A 15047-nucleotide genomic window follows, 5' to 3' on the forward strand; every position below is an offset into this window, starting at 1 on the left:
AAAAAGGTGAAATGAAAAAAATGTGAAAACAATCTTTCAACCTTTCGGTTACTAGTCCAACGCTCTAACCGCTAGGCTACCTGCCGTCCCAACATGCTGGACAAATGGACACTTTGGGTGATTTAGGGTAGCCTACTTTATTTCGAAAGACCTCACCCTGAACCCCAAAAATGTTTGACCATGTAACAGAACTATGTGCCCAGTCCACATTTGATTTTACCATAAGAATTGCTGTTCGGGGATAATAAAGAGAGACTACTCTAACGTTTTGTTTGAACACAGTGTACAAAACAAGAACTGCAACGCTGCTGAGTTTTTCACGCTCAACAGTTTCCTGTGTGTATCAAGAATTGTCCAACACTCAAAGGACATACATCCAACTTGGCACAACTGTGGGAAGCATTGGAGTAAATATAGACCAGCATCCCTGTGGAACGCTTTCGACACCTTGTAATCCATACCCCAACGAATTTGAGGCAGTTCTGAGGGTACTCAGTGTATTTCTGGGAAACATGAAGTGTCATCATCACCCCTGACACATTGCTCTGAGATAAAATAGTGATACCCTTTTCCTTCTCTTTCAGGTCGGCTTTATGCCATGCAGACGGGAATGAAACTGGACAGCAAAACCCCAGAATGTCGGAAGTTTCTTGTGCAACTGATGGATCAGTTAGAAACGGTGAGATACTTAGTCAGCTACACTAAAGGTTGGATACAGCCTTTGGAACGTTTAAACAAGTTTGCACACAATGACACATTTATCTACTATTTCCCAATTGTCTTCACATCATGATTTGTTGATTTTTGGGTAAGATATTATAATGTAGTTATCATAATGTACTACTTCATATTCCTTGTTAATTCTATTTCCTCTATTCTGTACCAATATCCACTAAATGTGTCGTGAATGTCTGAGGGCAGTTTAGTAATGAATGTCTTCAAAGCCATTGGCCGCTAAGTGCACTTTAGGAGTCTTGACATTTTACTATTTTCAAAGCTAGTCAGGAACAGGCCTTTCAGTGGATTCAGTTTCCCTTCAGAAGTGGATTTTGGCACTGCCTCTCATATAGGACATTAACAACAAAGCGTCAGCCTCCCTTGATTGAGTTCTGCGAACATGATTGAAATATCTGCACCTCATCATTTTCAATTATAAGAGTGAAATACTCTTTGATTCCAAACATCTGTAATGTAATTGCCGTATGATCTAAATATAGTAGGAATTTTTTGATTTACATTGTCAAATTTCTCAAAAGGTGAATGCCAAATGTAATTTCTGCTTGTTTTGAGGGTCTAGCAGTTATTCTTTAGCTTGTCCATCAGATATTCATGTCTCTAATCGATGGTAATGTAGCCCCTAGATTCGATTAGGTCTACTTTTAAAGTTATCCAAGGAGAAATTGTAGTCTTTGAGATAGTTGGATCACACATTCAGTCAAAGCTTCGATTAGACTGCAATCTGAACCACCATTAGTTACGGAATCCATGCCTTTTGAATAATGGATTCCATCAGAAATGTACTTCCGAAATTTCTTGAGTGGAATTGCGAGACATGCAATTAAAAAAAGCATCTGATTTGAGTTTTAAGCTCTGTGTTTAATGTAAGACCTGATCGGCATATTCAGTGCGTTAGGAAAGTATTCAGACCCCTTGACTTTTTCTACATCTTGTTACGTTACAGCCTTATTCTAAAGTGGATTAAATCATTTTTTCCCCCATCATAAATCTACACACAATACCCCATAATGACAAAGCAAAAACTATATATATATATATATTTTTTTTCAAATGTGTTAAACTAAAATATCACATTTACACAAGTATTCAGACCCTTGACTCAGTACTTTGTTGAAACACCTTTGGCAGCGATTACAGCCTCAAGTCTTCTTGGGTATGACGCTACAAGTTTGGCACTCCTGTATTTGGGGAGTTTCTCTCATTCTTCTCTCATTCTTCTCTGCTCTCAAGCTGTGTCAGGTTGGATGGGGAGCGTTGCTGCACAGCTATTTTCAGGTCTCTCCAGATATGTTAGATCGGGCTCTGGGAGGGCCTCTCAACAACATTCAGAGACTTGTCCAGAAGCCACTCCTGCATTTTCTTAGCTGTGTGCTTAGGGTCGTTGTCCTGTTGGAAGGTGAACCTTCACCCCAATCTGAGTTCCTGAGCGCTCTGGAGCAGGTTTTCATCAAGGATATGTCTACTTTGTTCCATTCATCTTGTCATCATCTTGGCTAGTCTCCCAGTCCCTGCAGCTGAAAAACATCCCCACAGCATAATGCTGCCACCACAATGCTTCACTGTAGGGATGGTGCCAGGTTTCCTCCAGACCTGACGCTTGGCATTCATCAGATCAGAGAATCTTGTTTCTCATGGTATGAGAGTCCTTCAGGTGCCTTTTGGCAAACTCCAAGTGGCTGTCATGTGCCTTTTATTGAGAAGTGGCTTCCGTCTGGCCCCTCTACCATAAAGACATGGTTGTCCTTCTGGAAGGTTCTCCCATCTCCACAGAGGAACTCTGGAGCTCTGTCAGAGTGACCATCGGGTTCTTGGTCACCTCCCTGACCAAGGCCCTTCTCCCCGGATTGCTCAGTTTGGCCTAGCAGCCAGCTCTAGGAAGAATTTTGGTGGTTCCAAACTTCTTTCACTTAAGAATGATGGAGGCCACTGTGTTCTTGGGGACCTTCAATGCTGCAGAAATCTTTGGGTACCCTTCCCCCAGATCTGTGCCTCGACACAATTCTGTCTCGGAGCTCTACGGACAATTCCTTCAACCTCATGGCTTGGTTTTTGCCCTGACATGCACTGTCAACTGTGGGACCTTTATATAGACTGGTGTGTACCTTTCCAAATCATGTCCAATCAAATTGTAGAAACATCTCAAGGATGATTAATTAACGGAAACAGGATGCACCTGAGCTCAATTTCGAGTCTCATAGCAAAGGATCTGAATACTTATGTAAATAAGGTATTTCTGTTTTTATTTTTAATACATTTGCAAAAAAATCTGAACCTGTTTTTGCTTTGGCATTATGGGGTAATGTGTGTAGATTAATGAGACATTTTGTTATTTAATACATTTTAGAATAAGGCTGTAACATCGAAAAAGTCAAGGGGTCTGAATTCTTTCAAAAGGCGCTGTATTTTCCTTGATTTTCTTAAGGTTTTAATGCAACATGGGTGTTCTCCCTCACACTGTAGCCAACTCTTGATACGTCACATTTGCACATCCTTCGGTAAGAAATGTTTGTTAGATGTCATAGAAAGGAAGTAACTTTAATATCCAATACATTCTTATGCGAAAGAGAACGGTTATATCCTATTATGATTTCTTTTACATTTCTTATCTATCCTATCTGTTAATTGTTTCCTTTGAGAAAATGTAAGAGCACTGTATTCTCATCAAGAGTTCAAAAGACTGGGTTTATGGTCTTCCTCTGAAAGAGGAGCAGGAAACAACCTCTGGATGCTGTTTACACAGGGATTTTTATAGAGCTAGTGTCTCAGCCAGCGAAGAGCCCATACTATCTTGGGCCTTCATCCAGTTTAAAGGGCTTTAAAAAGGTGAAGAAACTTCTATGAAATACATATTTGACCTACTGTCGCAGATTATGTCAATGTGGACTCGGGACAGATTGTTCAACTTCTTTTGTTTTATGTCTTGCATATTTCTGGAAGTTAATGTGAAGTCATTGTTTTATTTTTCCTCCCTAATCATGGGAACATGAATGAGACTTCATTCCATTCCAGAAGAGGAAGCACAGTATGAAATTGAAGATGGCGCCGAAGAACATGGCTGACGTTTTACATTCTCCCAACCAATTGTGCAATTTTTTTGTTTTGTTTTGTGTAACTTATTTTTTAAATTATTGTGTACATAATGTTGCTGCTACCATCTCGTATGACCGAAAATAACTTCTGGACATCAGAAAAGCGATTACTCATTGTGGACTGAAAGACACTTTTTCCTTTAATGAGTCCGACGAGAAGGATATCCTGCTTTCACTGGAACAGGCACAGATCCACACCTTTTGCGTGAAAAGACGACAGAAAAGGGGAAGCAGATCGGGGATCTGTAGGCGAGCGAGTAAACTCCCATTGCCAGCCGTTCTTCTTGCTAACGTACAATAATTTTGATGACCTACTATTAAGATTATCCTACCAACGGGACATTTGAAAACTGTAACATCTTATGTTTCACTGAGACGTGGCTGAACGAAGAAATGGACAATATGGAGCTAGCAGGATTTTCCATGCACCGGCAGAACAGAGACGCTACCTCTGGTAATATACGGGGTGGGGGGGGATCTTTTTGTAAATAACAGCTGGTGCGCAATGTCTAATATTAAAGAAGTCCCTCCATTTGGCAAATCTGACCACAATTATATCCCCCTGATTCCTGCTTACAAGCAAAAACTAAAGCAGGAAGTACCAGTGACTCACTCAATACGGTGGTGGTCAGATGATGTGGGTGCTACACTACAGGACTGTTTTGCTAGCACAGACTGGAATATGTTCCGGGATTCATCCAATGGCATTGAAGAATACATCACCTCAGTCATCGGCTTCATCAATAAGTGCATCGACGACGTTGTCCCCACAGTGACCGTATGTACATATCCCAACCAGAAGCCATAAATTACAGGCAACATCCGCATCGAGCTCAAGCTGCTCACTTTCAAGGAGCGGGAGACTAATCCGGACGCTTATAAGAAATCCCGCTATGCCCTCAGACGAACCATCAAACAAGCAAAGCGTCAATACAGGATTAGGATTGAATCCTACAACACCGGCTCTGACGTTCGTCGAATGTGGCAGGGCTTGAAAACTATTACGGACTACAAAGGGAAACCTAGACGCGAGCTGCCCAGTGACGCGAGCCTACCAGATGAGCTAAATGCCTTTTATGCTCGTTTCGAGGCAAGCAACACTGAAGCATGCATGAGAGCACCAGCTGTTCTTGATGACTGTGTGATAACTCTCTCGATAGCCGATGTGAACAAAACCTTTAAACAGGTCAACATTCACAAAGCCTGCTGGGCCAGACGGATTACCAGGACGTTTACTCAAAGCATGCGCGGACCAACTGTCAAGTATCTTCACTGATATTTTCAACCTCTCCCTGACAGTGTCTGTAATACCTACATGTTTCAAGCAGACCACTATAGTCCCTGGGCCCAGGGAAGCGAAGGTAACCTGCCTAAATGATTACCGCACCATGTCACTCACGTCGGTAGCCATGAAGTGCTTTGAAATGCTGGTCATGGCTCACCTCAACAGCATCCTCCTGGACACCCTAGACCCACTCTAATTCGGATACTTCCCCAACAGATCCACAGATGACGCAGTCTCAATCTCACTCCACACCGCCCTGTCTCACCTGGACAAAAGGAGCACCTATGTGATAATGCTGCTCATTGACTACAGCTCAGCGTTCAACACCATAGTGCCCATGAAGCTCATCACTAAGCTAAGGACTCTGGGACTTAACACCTCCCTCTGCAACTGGATCCTGGACTTCCTGACGGGCTGCCCCCAGGTGGAAAGAGTAGGCAACAACACGTCTGCCATGCTGATCCTTAACACTGAAGTCCCTCAGGGGTGTGTACTTAGTCCCCTCCTGTATTCCCTGTTCACCCATGACTGCGTGGCCAAACACGACTCCAACACCATCATTAAGTTTGCTAACGACACAACAGTGGTAGGCCTGATCATCGACAACGATGAGACAACGTATAGGGAGGTGATCGGAGAACTAGCAGTGTGGTGCCAGGACAACAACTTCTCCCTCAATGTGAGCAAGACAAAGGAGCTGATCGCTACTACAGGACAAGGTGGGCTGAACAGGCCCCCAGTAACTTCGACGGGGCTGTAGTGGAGCGGGTTGAGAGTTTCAAGTGTCCACATCACCAACAAACTATCATGGGCCAAATATACCAAGACAGTCGTGAAGAGGGAACGACAAAACCCTTTTCCCCTCAGGAGACTGAAAAGATTTAGCTTGGGTCCCCAGATCCTCAACTTTCTACAGCTGCACCATCGAGAGCATCCTGACCGGTTGCATCACTGCCTGGTATGGCAAATGCTCGGCATCTGACCATAAGGCGCTAGTCCGTACAGCCAGTACATCACTGGAGCCAAGCTTCCTGCCATCCAGGACCTATATAATAGGCTGTGTCAGAGGAAAGCCCATAAAATTGTCAGAGACTCCAGTCACCCAAGTTAAAGACTGTTTTCTCTGCTACTGCACGGCAAGCGGTAGCAGAGCAAGTCTAGTACCAAAAGGCTCCTCAACAGCTTCTACCCTCAAGCCATTAGACTACTGAACAATTCATAAAAATTGCCACCAGACAATTTACATTGACACCCCCCCTCTTGCCTCGTTATTCTTATTGTGTTACTTTTTATTTTAGCCTACTTGGTAAATATTTTCTTCTTCTTGAACTGCACTGTTGGTTAAGGGCTTGTATGTAAGCATTTCCCGGTAAAGTCTACACTTGTTGTAAAAGGCGCATGTGGCAAATAAAGTTTGTTTTGAAGAAACAAATCTTACATCGCACCATGTGGTTCTTTATCATTTCACCTCATGACAGTTTAATATCCACTAAAGCTACACATTTTTAGGGAAACAAACAACCAGTTATTATTATTTTGTGCAGAGGATGAATAATTAAGATGCCAATCTGTCTTTTTTGTTCTGGTATTGAAGATGAACTAAAGCCTGCCCACAGCCTGGCCCTCAGCATATTGACCAGCACACTTGGCTCATTTTCTCCATCGTTAAATTAGCGTTCGGAGAGCAGTGGATTAGGGAGCGAAGGTGTGGTGGAAGAGATTGTATTTAGGCTACACGCTGATGGGCCTCTGTTTCATGGAAACGGCAGTTTTTCTTTTCCTGATTGCCGCTTTGGCTGTCTTTAACATTGCATTGTCAGTCACTTCAATGCACTAGCTGTTTGTTTTTGTTGTCCTACAGTGCCTATACAGACCTGATGAGTGTCAGTAGACCTAGTTCTCGTCTGTTAGGGTTGCCTTACCCCAAGGGTAAGAAACACATTTCTCACTCATTCTGTTTTGCAATGACAGCAAAACCATCAAAGAAGATGCAGCCTTTCATGGTAATATTGTCCTGACGTATTGAAAATGACTGTTGTGTTTTGCTAAGCTGTTCTAGTACAGCAGGGACTTCTAGAGAACCCCAGAGTAGTTTTAGTGGTGTTTTGTGATCCAAGCTGAATCCTTTGATTCAATTAGAAACGTCTGGCTCGACTTTCTAGAACGTCGGCACACTTCCATCGAAGTTATGTTTTTAAAGTCCTTCGCTAACACAAGTTATGTACTGTGCTGCGTGTTACCTCTTTTAAAATAAAATTTAAACATAGGTTGAGAGTTCATTAACATGAACAGTAAGTCCATTCAGGAGAGCAGAGGGCACCTGTTTAAATGTAATCAGTATGATTTGCTTTATTGATTTTACAAGGAAACCTCTCTAGCAGACTGTAACACCTCAGAGAGAGGCTGGCTCTGTGACAGTGAGTGGGCTTTGCGGCTGCATTTTTCGCAGCTGGCCACAACTAACCATTAAGACACATTATGGGCACAGCAATAATTTAATTTGTCAGCTGCATGCAGTGGTTGACCATACACAGACAATGAAGTTTTGACAAAACAAACAAGTCAGTTAAAAACAATAAAATTGTGTAAGTGAGTTTTCTAGTGTCTGTGTTACTGGTATTGTCGTAGATGATTAATTGCCATGTAAGAGCGGTGTGGTAAAGTAAACTGCCAGTTCTTTGCAACTGGCTTTGATGTTTCTGGTTAAATATCCTTTTGGTGAGTGGTGCTCAGCACAAGATTTATTGTCCAGCACTGTTGAAATGAAAGCGGTAAAATCCACCCTTGGTTATTGTCCATGTAATGATCTGTGGGTGCATCTCCAGAGACCGTCTACTCCAACATACTAGACTCCATTGGAGTGGAATCAGTGTCTGCGCTCTGCTGCATCCCAGGAATTAATTATTCACGCCATGGAAAGCCTCGCCTCACACGTTTCATGCACAGTACAGTACACGGGCTCCCTCTATGTATAGACTATGTCTGTGCTGTTCAGGAACCTAGGAGGAATGTTTTGTGTCTGATGAAAGATTGATAAGCTGAAAAGTCCAAGTGAATGTGCATTTTGAAACTACTCTGTATTGATTGTTTGCCCTTTGTAAAATGTTTGCCACTTACAGCCTGTGGTTTTTCAGGTTGAATGTGCCTACCTGCAGAACATAATTTACTTTTGTGTGATTTGATGCTGTTGTGTGTTTTTCAGATGAAGAAGGAGCTGACTGACAATGACTCAATCTCCCAGGAAGTTGTCGGCAATGCCCACATTGAAAACTATGCCTTAAAAATGTTCCTCTACGCTGACAACGAGGATCGATCTGGACGATTCCACAAGTAAGGCTACTTCTTCACTCACTGTCTTACTACCTGCTTAGCATGGGAAGAAGTCTTACTGTACTGTAGCTGCAGACAGCTCCCTGCTTCTTGAATCTCAGCATGGCAGTGGACTGTTTCCAATTTTCTGATTCCAATACGTAAGCCCTCATGATTACCATTTCCTTTCACTGACCCTTGACATAAAATAATCCCACTGTTGCTTTTGCACATGAAGGGTCCCTTCCAGAGTCTAAAATTAGCAACAAAGCCCTGTCTGTGTGAATAGATTGCCACAAGGGTGAGATGATTCCTATTGGCCATGCAGGTGTAGTGTTACAGGTCTGGCTGCCATAATGAGTGTGTCGTCGGGCACTGACGTCAGCAGCAGGCTGGACAGTAGAGCAGAGTTTTCCAGGAACTGTGGGTGCCAGGTCAGGCCAGGCCAGCCAGGGTCTCCAGTACTGTAGGCAGGGACAGGATGCTGTCTCCTGTGTGCTGATTCCAGGCCCCAGATACAGCGCCAGACACAGTCCTGAACATGGGAGAGAAATAACATTTGAGTTTTGCAGCTAGTAGTTAAAGGCTTCATCCATTTTGCATATGTCTGTGTGCCCATTCATCTTGTGCAATGTAGCAATTGGGATGAAAAATGTTTTCCGCCTATATTTTAAGATGGCAGGTTTTCACCAATCCGCTAATTTGTTTGAGCAATGAGCAATGTTTCATTAATGCCCCATTGAATTCGCTACCCAACTGATGAGTGGAAGTCAAATCTATAGTTCTGATGATTCATATTCTTCTCCCAACAAGTAAAATTTTGATATTTTGGGGATTCCATTGAGTATAAAGGGGTAATCATATAAGCATTGGACTTTTATCCAGCTATTATGTTGTTGGCCGGTTATGGTCTTTGTATTTTCAGAAGCTTAAATAGAGTCAGTGCCAAAGTGTTGACAAATCTAATGTGGTTTCAACTTCTAAATTGATCAGGAGGCTTAAATCCATCCATTCCAGTGAAAGATTTTATCCTTCAATTAAAAAAAAAGAGTGCATGAAAGTAGGGTCAGATAAAATATGTCATAGCTGGAAGCGTGGAAGTCATTCACTGAGGTCTTGTGAGGCTCTCTGTCCAGAGCCTTTGACATAATGCATGTAAATAGCCTGAGGCAGGCCCAATTTCTGTCCAATATGCTGACCTCTGCAGAACCAGCCAGATAAAAGCCATGAAAGCACACACTGTTGTGTTGAGAATGCAGGCTAGAGTGTGCTGTAAATGAACCCCCATGCTGTTTCATCCCTTTCTGTTTTCACGTTTGCCTCCCCTTCCCCGCCCCCCTGCGTCATGAGAATCCAAATGCCAATGACGTTCATCAGATGTGTACAAGTGAGAAGTGGGCAGAGTTGAACTTCCAAATCTTTCAGTAATAGGCCTAGATCTCTTTTTGTCAACGTAGGCTAGTTGTCTTCCTTCCAGCCATGTATTGTTATTCAAGATGCATTTTGCTTTCCTTTTCGTCTTACCATCTTGTTTCCACAACACGACAGTGAGACGTGCTACAAACCCACAAAAATATTGCTCAACCTTCAGTAAGGTCTGCTGAAGTAGCTGTACGCCATGAATCCCCTCCCAGTGAGCACCATCATAGTTAACCTCAGGTTAAGGTGAAGCGGTGTGGAAGGATTTACTGTGATCAACCCAGACATCAGGATGGTTTCCACGGTGCTCTGCAGTACTAGTATTTTGCAGACCATTAAATAGGAATGGATGAAGTGTGGTCAGACGGAGAGGGAGTGGCTGCTCTGCACTGTGTGTTGAAGAAAGGACAGAGTATGGTTTCTGGCTCACAAAATTATTTTTCTTAGGAAATTGAAAACATTAAATATACCCAGTGTTTAATAATTGATATTTGAACAAGGAATGCACTTGAGGCCAATCTTGAGAGAGTTATATAGTATACCTATAGTATTTATTGATGACGTCTGTTTGTCTGGTAAAACTGGTGCCAGCAATGGTATGTAGACAAATACGTACAACCACATTTGAAGAAATGTGAAAATACAAATGAAACACGCTTGTCTTCAAGTCGGGATAACGAGAAGTAGGCTATATTAATATTCCTCTCCGGCACAAAAAAAGCTTTGATTTACAGGGAACTAGATCTACATAAATAAGCTATAAATGTTACATTATGTCATGTGTAGAGGTGCAGAGTTGAATGTTTATGGGAACTAATCCTGAATAGGAAACTTCCTTCAGCTTTTCAATACATTGGTCTACTTTCCACTCTGCACTGCTCTGCTCCACGACAAGTCTTACATTGACATGGCACACCTCTGTGCTGGAAGCCCCCAGAAAGCAAGCCCCTATGTTTCTGTGTTTTTTTACGGCCTTGTGTTTTATGCTTCCTGGAACCAGCTGTGGGATTTTATGACATTTTTCCTCCCTGCTTCCTGTCCTGTGATCTACACTGAATTCCCACAAGTGGTGTCGCCTCTGAACTCTGACTCCAGACCCACAGTCCTCTCTTTTAGTGTCATGACTCGTGTCATAGTTTGATATTTACAGACCTGTTTGGTTCCTTGGATCCAATTCATCATTCAAATTCATAAGAGACAAATCCACATACACTACATGGCCAAAAGTCACCTGGCTCGCAGTCCACGTTCAAATTCATCCCAAAGGTGTTCGATGGGGTTGAGGTCAGGGCTCTGTGCAGGCCAGTCAAGTTCTTCTACACCAATCTCGACAAACCATTTCTGTATGGACCTTGCTTTGTGCACAGGGGCATTGTCATGCTGAAACAGCCAAGGGCCTTCTCCAAACTGTTGCCACAAAGTTGGAAGCACAGAATCGTCTAGAATGTCATTGTATGCTGTAGCATTAAGATTTCCCTTCACTGGAACTAAGGGGCCTAGCCCGAACCATGAAAAAAAAAAGCCCCAGACCATTATTCCTCCACCAAACCTTACAGTTGGTACTGTGCATTCAGGCAGGTGTAGCGTCCTCCTGGCATCCACCAAACCCAGATTCATCCATCAGACTGCCTGATTGTGAAGTGATTCATCACTCCAGAGAACTCGTTTCCACCAATGGCGGCGAGCTTCACAACACTCCAGTCGATTCTTGGCATTGCACATGGTGGTCTTAGGCTTGTCTGTGGCTGCTCGGCCATGGAAACCCATTTCATGAAGCTCCCGACAAACAGTTCTTGTGCCGACGTTGCTTCCATAGGCAGTTTGGAACTCATTAGTGAGTGTTGCAGCCGAGAACTGATGATTTTTACGTGCTTCAGCACTCAGTGGTCCCATTCTGTGAGCTTGTGTGGCCTACAACTTCTCAGCTGAACCGTTGTTTTACCTAGATGTTTCCACTTTACAATAACAGCACTTACAGTTGACCAGGGCAGCTCTAGCAGGGGAGAAATTTGAAGAAAAGGTGGCATCTTATGACGGTGCCACGTTGAAAGTCACTTCAGTAGGGCCGTTCTACTGCCAACGTTTTTAAAATTATTATTATTATTTATTTATTTATTTATTTATTTGTATTGTCCATGGAGATTGGATGACTGTATGCTTGATTTTATTCACCTGTCAGCAACCGGTATGACTGAAAAAAATTGAATCCACTAATTTGAAGGGGTGTCCACATACTTTTGTGTATATATAGTGTATTTGATAATTATAGAATTATCCATGTTCTGTGACACAGCCTAATCCATTCTTGTAGAATACATTTGTCACAGTCGGCAGGTTTAAAACACTTGGGTCGAATGACTTCAGTATGCCTTAATTAACTTTTTTTTTTGTCTCTCTTTGTAGGAATATGATTAAGTCCTTCTATACATCCAGCCTTTTGTTAGATGTCCTGTCAGTTTTCGGCGAGTTATCGGAGGAGGTAAGTAAAAAAATAAAAAAAAACATTTTTGACATGTTTTTCACCTGTGATTCAAACCCGTGAGCTTTCAGTTACTGGCCCAACGCTCCTAATCACTAGGCTACCTGCAGCGCATTCTATATTGAATACCCTCATCCTACTGTATAGGGCCTATAAACTACTGTAACTACATCTACCTTTTTATTTCAGCATATTAATTAATATGTGTGAGGTAATATGAACTGACTAGCCACAATGCCATCCGTCCATCAGTCTATGGCTGCTCTCAGACATAGAAAATCCAAGAGACGGGAAAATATGGGGAATTTCTATTTGATCTACTCATTCCAGTCGTGAGATTACTGACTGATCTGACTGGAAAACGGCGTGTTCCTGGAAACAGCTTGTAACATATAGAGCCTCTCCAGTCTAGAACTGTAGACAACTAGACACTACTAGTGTTTCTCAGAATGCATACTACAGTGCTCCACACTCTCATGCTCCGAGTGCATTCTCCGACCACTTTCTCTTGACTACGTCCTTCTGAGGACAAGAGTGTGGAGAATGCACACAACCATACATTTGAAAAGCACTCGCACTCACCCTACTGTGTCTGTATTACCTCAAGCTTCACCCCCTCATTCACTGGAACTTCTTTCAGCCAGCACAATGGCAACAATGGACGAAACAAGATATACACACAGCAAACGCTTTACTTCATAAATATCAGCTAGATTTGTGAATTTTAATCATCTAGATATCCAGCTAGTTAAACAGGCAAAAACGACCTAAATCTAATGTTATGCAAGGTAGATGTACATTTTTCGTGTGTAGCTACCAATTCTTTATGGCTAGCCAGTTAGCTTTATTGACTTACTATGGACTTACCCATTCCCCCAACTGTATTCCAGCCATGACAACAATGGCAATAGAGACGAAACAAGACACACACACACAAAGCAACCGTTTTACTTCATAACTGTCAGCTATGTGAATCCTAATAATATATCAAACCAGATAGTTTAACAGGCAAAAGTGACTGAAAATGTATATTTTACAAGATATCAATTATTTTTGGATAGCTAGCTAACAGTACTAGTAGCTAGCCAGTTAGCCCTATTGCCTTATTTTGGACTTGCTATCTACGGTATGTTGGCAGGTAAACATACCAAAATTAACACAGCATGTATTTATTAATATATCAAGATGAAATATTGTGGTCAGGCAACATGAGATGTGAATAGGCAACATTTAATTCCTTAGTAGGTGTGTATTTTCTCTCGCTTCAGCTCAAATAAAGGCCGCCATTGATTTCAAGAAATGTAGCTTCATTTTTTACGTGGTTGAGTCATATTTGTTTGCTTAGTTTCTATTGAAGCTTGCATCGATGCATGCTTCAAAATATGTACAAACGGAGTATGCATTTGTGAAGTACCCTCCGTGCTCTGTTTCGAATACTTTGATTTGGATTCCGACCCACCCGCGCTCCAATGTGCGTGCTCGGAGCACGGTAGTATGCATTTTGAGAAACACCCATAGACCCCATCTCAGCAGCTGTGGGCTTATTAAAGCTTCTCTCTCCATGGCTACAGATGGCTTTTCTACTGAGGGAAGTGGCCTGTGGCAGACAACAGACAATGTTTCATTGAGTTGCTTGTCTCTCCCTAAGGGCCACACATTTTCCTGCTGCAGATAGCTCATTGGAGAGGCTGCTTTACAACTCAGTTTTTTTTTCCTCTGTAACACTAACCCAGACAATGGAGCCTCACAGTTGCCCGCTCGCTGATTGCTGTATATACTTTTTTTATACAAAGCATGTCACGATGCATTGTGGGGGATTGGATTTCATACAGAAAAAAAGGACATTTCATCACCAGAGAGTGGAGGACCCAAACTTTTAGAAAATGGTGATTTGAGGGAGTATGTGAGACTATTAAGTGTGAGCTCTAATCATAGCTACCATCAATCCTAAACTTCCCCTCAGGGCTAGCATGTTGTTATCTCCAGGGATCATTTAGATTAGAAATATGATTGTGTGAGTTAGTTGCTTCAGAAAGAAATGTCTTCATTGTATTCATTTTGCTAAGTCATTTAGAAAGAACCACCTGGAAGAACCCTTGTGAATGTGTAGTTTCAACATTGAAGTTTTGTTTTCTCCAAAGGAAGCTCCTAAATGAATTTCCATTGAATTAATCTCCAGATAAGATTAACAGGGGGAGAACTTTTAAATTAGGTGCATAGAACTTCTAATGAATTTGGTGACCTGGGTGTTAGACCACAGTTATTGCTTCACCTACTCCCCTTCCATCCCTTTACCGTAAGCTAAAGGAAAATAAATATAGTCCTACCTTAAGCCTTTCATCCAGTCTCCATTGTTTAACTAATTGCTTTTAATTCCATATCTCTTATCTTGAATATTTCTGTGTTTATTTACCCCCTCTCCTCCCTGCCTCCCTTGTTCCTTTCCCTTTTTCAGAACATCCAGCACAGGAAGTATGCGAGATGGAAGGCCACTTACATCCACAACTGTCTGAAGAGCGGTGAAACCCCACAGGCTGGCCCTGATGGCTATGAGGAGGAAACGTATGGTAAGGACTGATATTATATCAGCACTGCCTATCAGCACTGCGACTCAAACAAACACTGTCTCCCGTTAAGAAAATACCTCTTCTCCTGGCCTTTCCTTCAGGAGCCTTTAGACCTGCTTTCCTCCGTCTGGGTGACGTGGTACTTCAGTTGGTAAAGGTTA

The 15047-nt window shown here is 42.4% G+C and overlaps 1 protein-coding gene across 1 annotated transcript in view; it reads left to right on the forward strand.

Moving 5' to 3' along the window:
* The window catches only part of vta1 (vesicle (multivesicular body) trafficking 1), a 42050-nt gene that overhangs the window by 11189 nt on the left and 15814 nt on the right, over positions 1-15047 (forward strand). Inside the window, exons 2-5 of the mRNA XM_024420109.2 lie at positions 585-679; positions 8315-8442; positions 12244-12319; positions 14775-14886. Coding sequence (XP_024275877.1) covers positions 585-679; positions 8315-8442; positions 12244-12319; positions 14775-14886 — 411 coding nt within the window. The remainder of the gene's footprint in view (positions 1-584; positions 680-8314; positions 8443-12243; positions 12320-14774; positions 14887-15047) is intronic.

Source organism: Oncorhynchus tshawytscha, linkage group LG05 (genome assembly GCF_018296145.1).
Source record: "Oncorhynchus tshawytscha isolate Ot180627B linkage group LG05, Otsh_v2.0, whole genome shotgun sequence".
Taxonomy (NCBI): Eukaryota; Metazoa; Chordata; class Actinopteri; order Salmoniformes; family Salmonidae; genus Oncorhynchus; species Oncorhynchus tshawytscha.